Source organism: Denticeps clupeoides, chromosome 19 (assembly GCF_900700375.1).
Source record: "Denticeps clupeoides chromosome 19, fDenClu1.1, whole genome shotgun sequence".
Classification (NCBI taxonomy): domain Eukaryota; kingdom Metazoa; phylum Chordata; class Actinopteri; order Clupeiformes; family Denticipitidae; genus Denticeps; species Denticeps clupeoides.
This window is the reverse complement of record NC_041725.1, coordinates 18,225,980-18,239,687: the sequence shown is the minus strand read 5'-3', so window position 1 is coordinate 18,239,687 and position 13,708 is coordinate 18,225,980. Positions and strand designations below refer to the sequence as shown.

Sequence of the window (13,708 nt, the reverse complement as noted above, 5' to 3'; positions counted from 1 at the left end):
GTCACCCTGCTGCTAGTTTGTGCCACCTCCACTTGTTGGACATTACCTGGCTGCATTTCTGATTGTCCTGCTGTTCCCTGTGTAGTTCCCTGCGTGTTTTAGCATAAAAATGCCTTCATTCTTAAATGTCTTCATCTTTGTTAAAAAACAATATTTTTTTCCATCAGATTGACATAAAAAAACGCCTTTCCAAACATGGTTCAGGTTGTTAATGATTATAGCAACTAGAAATGTCTGTTAAAGAATGAATTATCTGCATATTATCAGCATTAATGAGTTCAAGTTAGAAGCCTCAACGATTGTCAATAAGCCTTTTGGGATTATTTTAGTACGGCTGAACACCGTTACATGGACTTAAAAAGCATCAGCAATGTGGGTTTAACTAGCATCATTATTTCTAATTTCTCTTGGTCAAATGTATTATTTTGTGTTTAAATCATATTTACTTTCTCTTTTATCCCACAAAGTGTTTCACAGCATGCGCACGATACAGAGCAACAGAGTGGGGAGACCTTCCCGTCTGCCGGAGCCGAAGCCGAGCTCTGATTGGCTGGCCGTGCTTCCACTTCCTTTAAAAACAAAACACATTGGGCTCAGCTGGCCGGCCCATTCCATCAGGCCGGGTCCTGGGAGAGGTTCCGCGCCGGAGCTCCGTCGTTCGCAGGAAGTGCAGGAACCTGCAAAGGCCAGGAACGCTGCGGTGGAATCCAGCCGCCATAGGCCGTCTGCTGCCTGAGATTGGAGGAATTTGTTTTAAAGAGGGGCGGGGCCAGCCTGTGTCTGTGTGTGAATGTGGGGGTCTGTCAGGCTCAGCAAAAACAGAGTAGAATGATGGACAGTGACTATGAGCTGTTATCCGAGGACTGCTGTGCACAACCCTGCAAAGTTATAATTCCTGGTAAGTGTGTGTGTGTGTGTGTGTGTGTGTGTGTGTGTGTGTGTGTTTGGGTGTAACTATATTTTAACAGACCGGTTGCTGTGGGCCTGCCACTGGGTGGGTCCCGTTGAGCAAATTATTTTTTCGTTCTTCTCCTTAACCCCTTATTGTTACTGATGAAACAAACCAGATCTGCACAGAAAATCACACAAAGTTCACTAGCTTGTTACGGGCCCTGGATATGACAGTGACAATGTCATGGTGGCCGAGAACTTTTTCCAGAATAAAGCTGCATACATATTGGGGTTTCTTGATATGGCCTCACGAATTGGATTTGGGCACGATTCTGAGGGCATTCGGTCATTCCGGCGTTCTGGAATGAGCTCCGGCGGAATCCCTGCAGCTCCCAGTCACGTGAGCCGCCTCCCGAACGATGTCACCAGTTTCAACACGTTCAACCACGTGGTCAAAACAGCCTTCAGCATTATTACTGGAGCCCTTATTATTCTCTATTTGAAATGATGTCATCTATGTCGATTATGATGTTGATTAGTCTATAAGAAAGAAGGAATGAATCCGCATGACGTCGCTGTGAGCGGTTCAGTTTGAAACTTGTGTTTTTTGGCCTCTCGGCAGGGACGGCTCTGGAAGAGTGAAACCCCGTTGGATTAATGGCGGCGGGAATGTGATTAATGAACCCGGCCTGGGCTTTATGTAAGCTTGCAGTAATTGCATTTGCTTATCGGCGCTCTTTTCTCTCAGCCAGTCAGAAGCGTATCAATTGCACATCAAATCAATTCCGTAATTATGAACCCGAGGACCAGACACGGCGATGAAAATTATAATGGAGCGAAACGCCGCAGCTGCTCGGCTCCGTCGGACGCGCCCGCTTTTCCGCCACGTCATCCTGCCACATCTGTCACAGTTCTCCATATGGCTCCGTCCTGCAGGACGGCACCGCGGCACAACTGCCTGTCCCCCCCCAAAAAAAAAAAAAACCCACTAAGCCGTCCGGGGGCTTCATTTCATTAACTGGGAAATCCGCAGGAAACATACGGGCAAATTTCATTTTTTTTTTTAATTGAATTTCCCCGAGTTCTGTTGGACTGAAGGGAAATGCGTCTGACCCCATCAGCGGAGAGAGGGGGACAATACGGAACGACCTTGCCGTCCCCCTTCCATCCGCCATTGTCAGGTACCTGGCAGCGACGCTACCGCCGCACGGTCTTCGTATCCATTACCCTTCGCTCTGCAACAACGGAGCGGATTAACAAAACTGTAAATTTATGCCTCCGTTGCAGATGGAAAGTGCACTAATGTTTGCTAATGGGTCGACGCACGAACACGATACTCGAGGCCCGCGGCCGTGCGTCCGTCGGACACCGGAGCTGACGGGCGAGAAGGAAGTGCATTCGGGAGGCGAGGTGCGATCGTTTCTGACGGTCGCGTAATCCGAGCGGTAAAAAAAGCACTGTCGCGCGGGCCGCACGGGCCCCCGAGCGGGACCCCGGACCTCGCTTGGGCCGCCGCGTGGGCCCAGGACCTCGCTCGGGCCGCCGCGTGGCGCCTCGTGGCCAGATGGCCATCAGGCGAGCCATTTTTCACCCAGACCCGTGGCTGATTCTTCATTATTCCTCCTGCTAATGGCCTCATTAACAACATTACTGATAATTACATTTCGGGAGTCCCCAATCTGGCTGCCATTGTTGCGTTTATTGGTGAATCGGCGACACCCGCATCGACTCTGCTTCTGCACTCGGGCCGAAACAGGCATTGGTGCAAACTCGTCGTTTCGCCTTCTTTTCTATTAGAATGGATGCTGGTCAGCTGCCCTTTTATCTGACATTGAAAAGGCTTTAACGTGCTGACTGTGTCGGCAATATTACAACCTGTGGTGCATCTTGTTTGTACAAATGACTTGAAGATATAATACGATTTTTAAAACATTATTTTTTTCCTGAGCATGATCTTATTTGTAAGTCTGGCCAGAGTGTCAACAGTTTCACAGCCCAGACTTCTCTCATGATACACAAACGGACTTTTTAATGTTTTTGCATATTTTGTCACACACACTTACATGAAATTGTAAAACTAAAATAAATAGTAAAAAGATACAGATAACTCATGGAATGTTCTTCATGCAGCATAATTTACTGATGCTAAATGTACTGTTTATTGATTATTGGAACTCGGGGCTTCCATGAACACTGTTTTGAGGGCCCAAAGGGGCATTTTCTTGGGAATTATTGGAATGATGACCTTGCTTTACAACAGACCCTGAAAATATCTGAAAATAATTCAGATGAGCATTTTAGGCACAAAAGCATCTGCCTCTTTTGACACAGTGCGCAGGGATCTCTAATCTGCAGGATTACAACCTCGGATCATCGGAAATTATACTAAAGCGGGATCGTCCCATTCACAACCCTTGTCATTGCCCCATTTTTTTTTTTTTTTTTTTTTTTGCTGGGTGGGCAAAAGAAAAGTTTGGCCCTGTGCTGGCCAATTTAGCACCCCGGTGCCACAGGCGCTGTCCTTAAATTGTCATGTCTTGCTGTGCTTGTTCCGAGTTGGTGCACACTCCTGATGATACCCGGCCTCCCCCCCACAGTCCCGACTAGCCAATTACCCGGGCCGCCTTAAACCCCTGTCACACCACCTTTCCCACGTCAGCAGGAGGGGGCAGTAGCAGGGCCAGCGTGTGACCGGTCTGGTTCAGCGTGTGCGAAGTGAGTCGACGTCGTGGAGCTGGCACTTCCCTGGCCGCCGACCGCGGGACCACGAGCCGGAATCATGCGCAGAGCAGTTCAAATAGCTAAATCGTTGTTAGCAAGGTTAAGACAGGCAGGGCATTAGGTGGACCGACCTGTAGGCCTGTCAGGGTGGGTGGCCTGTTAATTTAGGTTCGAGGCACGGCAGTGGTGGCCTAGTGGTTAAGGAACCGGCCCCGTAACCAGAAGGTTGCTGGTTCGAATCCCGATCCGCCAAGGTGCCACTGAGGTGCCACTGAACAAAGCACCGTCCCCACACACTGCTCCCCGGGCGCCTGTCATGGCTGCCCACTGCTCACCAAGGGTGATGGGTTAAATGCAGAGGACAAATTTCACTGTGTGCACCGTGTGCTGTGCTGCTGTGTGTCACAATGACAATCACTTCACTTTCACTTACGCTGTTCCCCCTCGCGTCAGAATACGAAGGACCGACTGTAGTGATCACAAGTCTCAAAAGAGAGGCCGAGTGAGGCCGAATGAGGCCTTTTCAGAGGCGCTGGAGGAATAACTGGTGACTCTGTGAACGAAGTCATGAGTGTTTCCGGTTGGCGTCTGTGTTCCACGACCTGTGGGCAGAGAGGGGTCATTTAGCCAATCAAAAGGCATCTTCCTCCACCATACAGGGATCGGTTCATCACGGTGATTGCTGTACTTTGCATGCGTCTCTCCTTTTTTTTACAAATAAAACATGCAGTGCAGGCATCGATTTGGCAGATATTCAAAGGTCAGGGTATAGCCCCCTCGCCTAATGATGAAGATTGCTAAATGCACTCCTGTCTTATCCTGCACAATACGAGCATCCTTTGCAAATTATTTGCATGCGTTTTTATGCAACACTGAACCGCAGAAAGCAAAACGGCTGCATTGCCGCGTTTCAACACAGCACAGTCATATCCTGGAACATTAAACCAAAGTTGGATTTCTTCACAGATCTCTATACTCTGAAAGATGGAAGTGCATGGCAGTACTCTCCCTCTCACGTTAGGGCTGATCGAACATTCTCGGTTTCTCGGTTGAGAACAGAAGCCCACAGCTCTGTTTGAACTTCATCGCCAGTTGCTGAGGGCAAGATGCCAATAAAGTACCAAAAGTGTGTTTTAAAGTGTAAATGCAGAATTACCATAGAAACGAAAGAAGTACAGAAAATGCCATAGAATGCAGAAATACCATAGAAAAGGTAAAACGAAAGGAAGGTGCAGGTTGCAGCCCCAACGTCACTCGAAAGATGGTGAAGGTGCAAATGTTGCACTTGACGGTGTGAAGGGTGCTAGTAGCCTAGCGGGTGACACACTCGCCTATGAACCAGAAGACCCAGGTTCAAATCCCACCATTGTGTTTGGTGCTTCCACCAATGTACATTATGTAATCTGGATTTTAGCAGAAATTGATTTATTGATTTATTGATTGATCTGTACAGGGCCATTGCACCTCAGTCATGCTTAGTTGAGCTTTTGTCTTACAGTAAATGAAATGAGTTGGTAGACTGTGAGAAGTTTGGTTAATGAGGACCGACGGGGGGGTTGGGTAGGTGCCTGGACAGTATCAGCGAAGTGCTTACATGTGCATGCGAGATCTGAAAAGGTCCAATCCGAGGGTCATTAGCGGAGCTCGCTCACGTCCACCTGGAGCGGTGAGGGTGTCCCCTGGGGACACCAACAAGACAGGGGCGTCTGAAGCAGCAGTTTATTCCAGGCTCAGATCAGTACACCATGACAGACCCCCCCCCCCATTCCCATCATCTCCTCACTCCTCTTTTTCTTCTTCATCTCCTAGCCGCAGGTAAACTGTCCAAAGTTGGGGGCTTCAAAGGCCTTCTGTTTCACAGGCAGCTAAATGGAGGAGAATAAAACGATGCTGGAACAACAGCGGTAGAATCAAAGACGCTGTGATGCAGCAGGAGAGGAGGACGGCCGGGCGGAATGACGACTCCTGAGGTTCCGCGGTTCTGCCCGGAGCTCCGGCGCCGCTGTCTGCTGGATCTGGGGGCCGGAGGCTCACGCCTCACTATCATCTTTTATCCCCATTACAATCCATTACTGCTCAAAGGCCGAGAAATCACTTGAAGGGCACTTTTGTGCAGCGCCTTTCTTCCTCGCCCCCTTTTGTCTTTTAACAAAGCTGAGCTTGGTGAGCCGATGCTGCTGCTGAGGAATCTACTTGAGCCAGCGTTCCAATTTTCTGTGGATTTAAGAAGCTACGCCCCAAGTTGAGTGCGGTCAAAAGTTGAGTGCAAAACGCTGAACCATCAGTTTTTCCACGTTACTTCATATTGCGTCGTCATGTACGTCAGTGAGATGAGAGATAAGGCCTCGTTCACGCGGACGTTTTTCTGGCCAGATAATGTGTCCTCTGCTTTTAACCATCACCCTTGGTGAGCAGTGGGCGGCCATGACAGGCGCCCGGGGAGCAGTGTGTGGGGACGGTGCCACCTCAGTGGCACATTGGCGGATCGCGATTCGAACCAGCAACCTTCTGATTACGGGGCCGCTTCCTTTCCAGGCGTCCACTGGCCCACGGACTGGACGGCAACCATTTTTCTGTTAATTGGAGCAATGTCTTCTTGGCATCAATTTCTGCTAAAATCCAGATGAGCAGTAAACAGCATCAGTCGACTGAAACCAGATACAAAGTGCAGAAAAAACGTGGGCATTCATTTCATCCATGTGGTCGAGGCCGAACTCCTACCTGGCACGGCGCTGTACTCAGATCAGGCCGCGACAGCATCGTTAGGTCATAATCGATTATGTTCTGCACTGCATCAAAATAGAACGATCCTTTGCGACGCATCGATTATCAGATTCACTTCAGCACCCCTAACTGAACCCAAGCCGCACCTGACGGGGTCCGGGATTATTCTTGTAATGTGGCATAAACGGGCTTCCAAATCTGCACATGACATTTTCTGATATTTTCTGAAACATGCCTGGGAAGTGACATCATCAGAAGCCTCCAGGAGGCCCGGGTGGAAGTGAAACTATGAGGAACCTGCGTGGACTCTCCTACCGGAACTAACACAATGCTGTCACTGGAGAGATCTCCACATTCCAGGTCCGCTGTGGGCGGAGTTTCAAAATCCACGTAAAAAAGACGCGCACCTGATGCTCTGAGGCGCCGCTTCTGGCGACCGGTCGATGCCTGCAAGGTCATCTTGGTGATTTTAATGCCTTCGCTCCCGCCAAGAGAGAGATCCTCTCAATCATCACATTTCAGCTCCACAAAGCCAGAGCGCTAATTGACGCTGGCTGCAGATACACTGATTTGCTCTTTTGTTGTTGTGCGAGTGTGTGTGCAGTTAAATCCAGTATTCCTGTGCAGCTTCCAAAAGCCGCGGGGCCCGTTCCAAACCCCCCGTCTTTGTGATTTGGACAAAAGTGGCTCTTTTGTTGAGTTGGGTAGCCCACCCTGCGAGTGATTCCTGCTAATTGTGCTTGGCTTGTTCAACGGCACGCTTTTTGTTCTCTGATGTACTGATGCAGCATTTGGCTCTTTTGTAAGAGTGTGTGTGTGTGTGTGTGTGTGTAGCCTCTGTGTATACAGGCATGTGTTTGGCCATCAGTATGTTTTTGTGCATGAGAGTTTTTCTGTGTGTATGAACTCATGTATATCCATGTGTGTGTTTAGTGTGTTGCGGTATTCTGGAGAGGCCAGTCCATGTTCTGTGTGTGTGTGTGTGTGTGTGTGTGTGTGTAGCCTCTGTGTATACAGGTGTGTGTTTGGCCATCAGTATGTTTTTGTGCATGAGAGTTTTTCGGTGTGTATGAACTCATGTATATGCATGCGTGTGTTTAGTGTGTTGCGGTATTCTGGAGAGGCCAGTGCATGTTCTGTGTGTGTGTGTGTGTGTGTGGAGTGTGTGGCTCAGCTGAGAGCCTGATGGAGGCTGACAGTATTTAACATAATTAAGAAAAGCTTCAGTCACCGCGGCATTAAATAAACACCTTATGAAATGAGGGAGGATCTGATGCGGGGGAGGTGGGGAGCAAGACAGGGAGGGAGGAAGAGTGTGAGGAAGAGGAAGGGTCATTCTGCAGTCACCCAACGTGTGTGAAGCTCCTCATTACCGCACAGCTTGAGTTATCAGGCGGAGTTGAAATCTCCCGACTCGGCCAGGAAAAAACCTGCACTGGTCTCATGATTCGATTCGATTCGATTACGATCATGATCATCAATACCTTGATTATCAATGCATCCCATCCATCAGCAAATTAAAACGTGCGCATTCAGATGCCATCAAAGAAACGTTTTCTTGGTTACACAAGTGTTACACAACGTCAGTCCAATGCAGCTACAAAGTGTGTGGTGGTAGTAGCCTAGTGGGTAACTCACTCGTCTACTTTACTGTACTGTACTTTACTTTACTTTACTGTACTTTACTGTACTTGCCAGATGCTTTTATCCAAAGTGACTTACAAGAGGAACAAACCAGCAATTCTCATTCGGTTTATATAGATTTTGAGTTACAAAACTACGAGTCCCGATAAGGCCGAACTTGTCAGGAATAGAACATGCTAGAAGTGCTAGACGAATTATTCTTTTTTATGTGAGTGTGTCTGTGTTAGTGTTGGACTCGTCTGAAATACTTTTTGAACATCTGCTTCTTAAAAGTGGTGGTAGTCTCGGCTAGTCGAATGGAGCAGGACAACTTGTCCCACCAGCCAGGGACAACAAAGGAGAACAGAGTCGATTGGTATCGGAGAACCCGTGAAGAGGGAATTTTCAGTCTCGTTTCGTTTGCCGATATGAGAGGGCGTGCAGGAGTGTAGCTAGTACTTCCATTTACAGCCCTGTAGGCAGCATCAAGGATTTGAATTTGAACCAGAAGACCCAGGTTCAAACCCCACTTACTACCATTGTGTCCCTGAGCAGGACACTTAACCCTGAGTGTCTCCAGGGGGGACTGTCCCTGTAACTACTGATTGTAAGTCGCTCTGGATAAGGGCATCTGGTAAATGCTGTAAATGTAAATGTACAAAGCGCAGCAAAAATGCATAATGCATTCAGAGTGCGTTCATTTCGAACGTGCTTGTGGACGAGGCCGAACTCCTACCAGGAGCTGTTCTCGGATCAGGCCGCAGTCGCTGCCGGCACTACTTCTTAACCAGAATTTCAAAAACCTGTTGGAGGGCACGCCATGCGTCCGGAGCTTCTAATAACGCTCTTTCCACTGACATGGGGTTTGTGCAGTTTGAACACTAAGTTTTAGGTAGATCAATTTTACATTTTAAACTGGCAGTCACACTGGTGCTTTAAACGGCAACACGGCACTGATATCTCATTCATGCAACGTCGGCATCAGCCTGATACACTTCGAGCAGAATAAAAATGCGGCATAACCGCTCTCCCAAATGCAGCATGTCTTTACGCGAGTCTTGGTCTGAACAGTGTGTGTAATGGCTCAGCGTTTTGCGCAGGTTAATGAAATCGGGGAGTCGGGGGGACTGGGAGACGGACGATCTGTGCATCGTTAGAAAAAGAAACAGAGAGTCCTGTCTGTGGGACACAGAGCAGATGTCCCAGAAGCCTTTGCACGAGATCCCCCCCCCGTGCGATGCACGCCATCGTGTTTTCCGCACTCCAACAAGATAAAAGTCTGCAGCGTTCCCATAAAAACACGCGTTCCCGCTCGTGGAGGCTGTTAACCCCTTCCTCCGCCCTTCATCTCGAGCAACTCAGGAACAAAATCACGTTCTCGAGCGTAATATTTGCCCGAGACAGAATAATCACAGCAGTAATGACTCCCCCCCCCCCATTTTGGAAGCACTTAGGTGTTAATGGTTGATTAAGTGATCATTATGCAATGGCTATTGGCTGATGTAATTGCTTATTTTTCACCCCCCCCTTCACTCACCGGTTCATTTGCTCCTTGTTTACGGCACTTCTGTACAATTTTCCATCTGGATCGCTATTGGCGGGGAGCGGCTCGAGTGAGCGGCGCACATTAGCGACTTGACGAAAGCAGATCTCGTCAATCGGCGTTAGGCGTGACAGACATGACAAATTGACACGGTAAAGGGGGGGTCTTCTGAGCAGTAGAAGGCGCCCGAGATTTGACACCCAGCCCTGACGTAATGGGATGATGGTCCGGCGCACGTTAATGTGTGGCGTGTTTGTCATTAGGCCCGGCATTAACCCCTTAATGGACGGGACATCGGTGCTTTGGGAGCCGAGGCTCCTTTTTTCCGAGTCTTCTTCATCCGTTTCCATGTAATTGCGCTTTTAATGTCTTTTATTGTCGCGCAGACATATGTTTCATTTCGTTATTATCCGTGCGAGGTTCACGGTCCTGGCGCCCCGGTCACAGGTTAAGAGCACTGAGCTCTGCGCCGCATTATCATTCCAATCTGAAGCCAGGCGAGTAGAAAGAGGCGACATTAGGCATGTGTGGTACGTGGAGATCTTCTTCGGGCCCCCTCCTCGTCAGCCGGTGATGTAACCTGCCATTAGCCTTAATTCCACTGGGCTTTTTGCAGCGCGTGGAGATGCAGGGAGATGTGATGGATGCTGAACCAGCCAAAATGATGATACATCTGACGAGGGTGTGTGGAACGTGAGGGTGTCCGTGCCTTCGGTAAAAACGGAAAAGCCCAGTGGCGTTTTATAGAAGTTGAAAAAAAAAAAAATTACAACTGCAGAATATCCGTTCAGTGATGTCATGAGGCAAATCTTTCCATGCCTTGCAAATAGGCAGAAATGCCACCTGATTTGTTGTAAACTTAGCAAAAAAAACACAGTAAGACGTGAAATCGTAGCAGGTAACCTTTTTACGGTTATATTAAAATCGGCCACATATTTTTAATGTACACTCGGCTGTTTCAAATCACACTATTAGGCCTATTTATGAGCCAAAATTTTGCATAAATGCATGTTTTAGTGTAAATAGTTTTTAATGAATTCATTTCTGATTGGTTAAACCCTTGGTTTTACTACAGTTTGATAAAGTTGATCAGATCTAATCTTATTTATCTCATATCTGTGTGGCTTTTTTCAGAGGCGAGCGAGTGCTTCATCTGCCGGGAGGGTCAGCTGGGGACCAGGGAGCCCATCAGGACGTTCTGCGACTGCAGGAGCCTGCTGGCCCACCACCACTGCCTGCTCACCTGGATCAGCAAGGTGAGCAACCACAGAACCCCTCCCCCGAAGGCACGGTGGGCTGACTCCGCCTCTCGCCGGCAGCCTGGCAGCTCGGTGATGGATTCTCCCGCGCGGCCGTGCCTCATCATGTGTGTAGCGCCATCAATAACCCTATCAGGATGATTAACAGCGTCCAATTCTCTCTCAAAGTGCGCTCGGTTTTAATTAAAGAGCCGCGCTACAAACACGCCGCGCGGGTTCTGATGCCGCACGGCAATTTTATAAAAGCGTCCCTTAATAAAGACGTTCAGTGTGTGGTCCATCTACTACCATTCCGCCGGTCCCGCTGGGAAAATTCGAATTCCGACGGTCCACATGCCTTTGCAGAGATCGGTTTTATTCCAAATGAAGACAGTTACAGTCATGAATCCCGTTTATATAAGGAGGCGGCCCGGTAACCAGAAGGTTGCCGGTTCGAATCCCGGTCCGCCAAGGTGCCACTGCGCAAAGCACCTTTCCCGGGCGCCTGTCACTTTCATTTACATTTACATTTACGGCATTTGGCAGACGCCCTTATCCAGAGCGACTTACAATGTGCTTTCAAGTTACCATCGATGAAGAGATCAATTCCGGTTCACTAGGACCCCAACTATGAATACATCTATTTTATTCACTCTGTTGTAGATTCTGTACACAAGTTCGACAATAAGAAGGTTACAAGTTAATCTAAATATTCTTTAAAGAGGAAGGTCTTGAGGACTTTCAACCCACCCAGATTCCCCCGGATTCAGTCTCAAGCTCTGAAAGGCCAACATTCCGATTTTCCCCGTGCGACTTGGGAAGAGAACAGGGTTGCGGTCCTCCTTCCCCCGTCCCGTAGACACGCCGTCCTGTAGCACGTCTCCTCACCCGCACTGGGACCCCGAGAGCTCGGGCACAATGAGGCCCTTTTTTCCCCAACCCGGTGAAATTGAAACCAAGTGATGGGCCTTTGCCATCGGCCTCAAAGAGCTGGAAAGGAGCTGAGCCCTCAGCGAAGTCCCCGTGATCAAAAGGAGGCCTTTTCAGACGTGACAACAGCTGTTGACGCGTCTCGCTTTGCTTTATGAACGTATCAAGCAGCCAATTACCGGAGCCGTACAGCGCCCTTTTTTAGTTTGCGCGCCGTATTGTGCCTTTGTTGACTTCATTGAAGGAGAGATGTTTTTTTTTTTTTCCTTCGGAACCCCGACATGATCAAAGCGGCACGATGTGTTCCGTTCATTTGCGTAAGTGCTCCTGAGACGAGTGTTCTCCGCTACGCCGGCCGCTGGTTTTAATTGCTGAGGGCAACGCGTGCGGAACATGTCGGAGTTCCTCCGTAAGGTCGGAGAACAGAGGGCACGCGTTCAGGACGAGGAACTGCAGCCGTTCTCTTACGGGTCCCCCATAAGAAGAGGAAACCGGAGAAATGTCCTCCCTGACAACAACGTGATACGGAGCGTAAATAACGATAAATTTACATGTAATAATTTAATCCGAATGGCACGTCGTCTCATCTTTAACCCTTTAGTGACTGAACCAAGAAATATTATTTTTTATTAGGCCCTTTAACAACATGGACTTTGTGCAATAACGAACTTTGCCAACTGTAAGATCCTTGGCCGCCTTTCTTTAAACAGCTTCTTTCACGCTGTGTCACTCAAATTGCCATCAAGCAAGCGCAGGACATCTTCAGTAGTCAATTTCCTTTTAGCCATCTATTGATTAGCCATCGCATAGATATTTATGAATTCTGAGTCTAATTATTTGTTATATATATCACATTTCAATGTAAATGCCATAATCTCATCAAAAGACTGTATTATGGACAGTCCCTTTATACTGGCTGTATAAATCCTGACATTTAAATATATATTTAACTATAAATCAGCAGGGTGCTAATCATATTCAGACATTTTGAACTCCAAGACACCACATGTAAGAATTGACCGATGACAAGCATCAGATAGTCTACAAAAAGGTTTAATAAAAAGTTTAAAAATCACGGTAATGTCTCAAATATGAAATGCGCACATACTGCATTCTGATATTGATTGTCAATATCAATCATGATGCATCCCATCAGTTTTCTACATTAATTCGCATTATGGTTTCAAATAAGCCAGCGAGACAAAAGTTAAGATCATACAAGCGCTTGGCAAATTTTTCCGACTGTGCCTTCAGATGTTGTTAAACGAACACTGCATGCAACGTTTTCTTGCAACGCAATTTCAACCGAAATCCTGGCAAGCATTGAAATGTCAATTGAACGCAGCGACGAAGCACAGCAAGAACGCGTACGTCTTTCTGAGGGCGTTCATTTTGAACGTCAATGTGGACGAGGCCGAAACAGCGCTGTACCCAGATCAGGCCGCCGCGGTCACTTTTTAACTGGACCTTTTACACCACCGCCAGAAAATCACCAAGCAACGTCATTATTATGTAATCGATTGTGTTCAGCACTGCATCCATGCAATATCGATGCTTAGTATTACCTTAGGAAATGAATGTTAATTGCTTCCACACCAATAAAACCATCAGAGACATTTATGTATATTCTTTGCATTAGAGGTCGCATGATTGACCGCAGGCTTTGGGCGTGGTGGCCTACGTTCTGTGCAGAGCCGGAACAGGAATGCAGCCGCATGAGGTGCCCAAGAAATCTGGAGATTCTCAGTGCGGCATATTGTGTCCAGATATGAAATCATGTCGCCGGTTGTTGATGTGGTTCTTCCCCTTACTTAAAGGTTAAAAGCCCCTTACTCATAGCTTCTTGGTTCTTTTCATGTATTGTGTGTGTGTGTGTGTGTGTGTGTGTGTAGATTTCTGTAAAGTGTGTGTGTGTATTTCTGTAAAGTGCAGCGCAGCACCGGCCCCTGACCGGAACCGGTGATTGACCTGTCACTTTTTGTCTTGATGGCCTTGGTGTCCCCAAGAAAAGCCGGTCATGTGCTGACCGCTAAAGTGC

At 48.0% G+C, this 13,708-nt stretch overlaps 1 protein-coding gene across 2 annotated transcripts in view; it reads left to right on the top strand.

Moving 5' to 3' along the window:
* Window positions 1–601: 601 nt before the first annotated feature.
* The window catches only part of LOC114769497 (uncharacterized), a 72,076-nt gene continuing 58,969 nt past the window's right edge, over window positions 602–13,708 (top strand). For both annotated transcript variants that reach the window (XM_028962564.1, XM_028962563.1), the window contains exons 1-2: window positions 602–898; window positions 10,637–10,758. In XM_028962564.1, coding sequence (XP_028818397.1) covers window positions 829–898; window positions 10,637–10,758 — 192 coding nt within the window. In that variant the 5' untranslated portion in view covers window positions 602–828. The remainder of the gene's footprint in view (window positions 899–10,636; window positions 10,759–13,708) is intronic.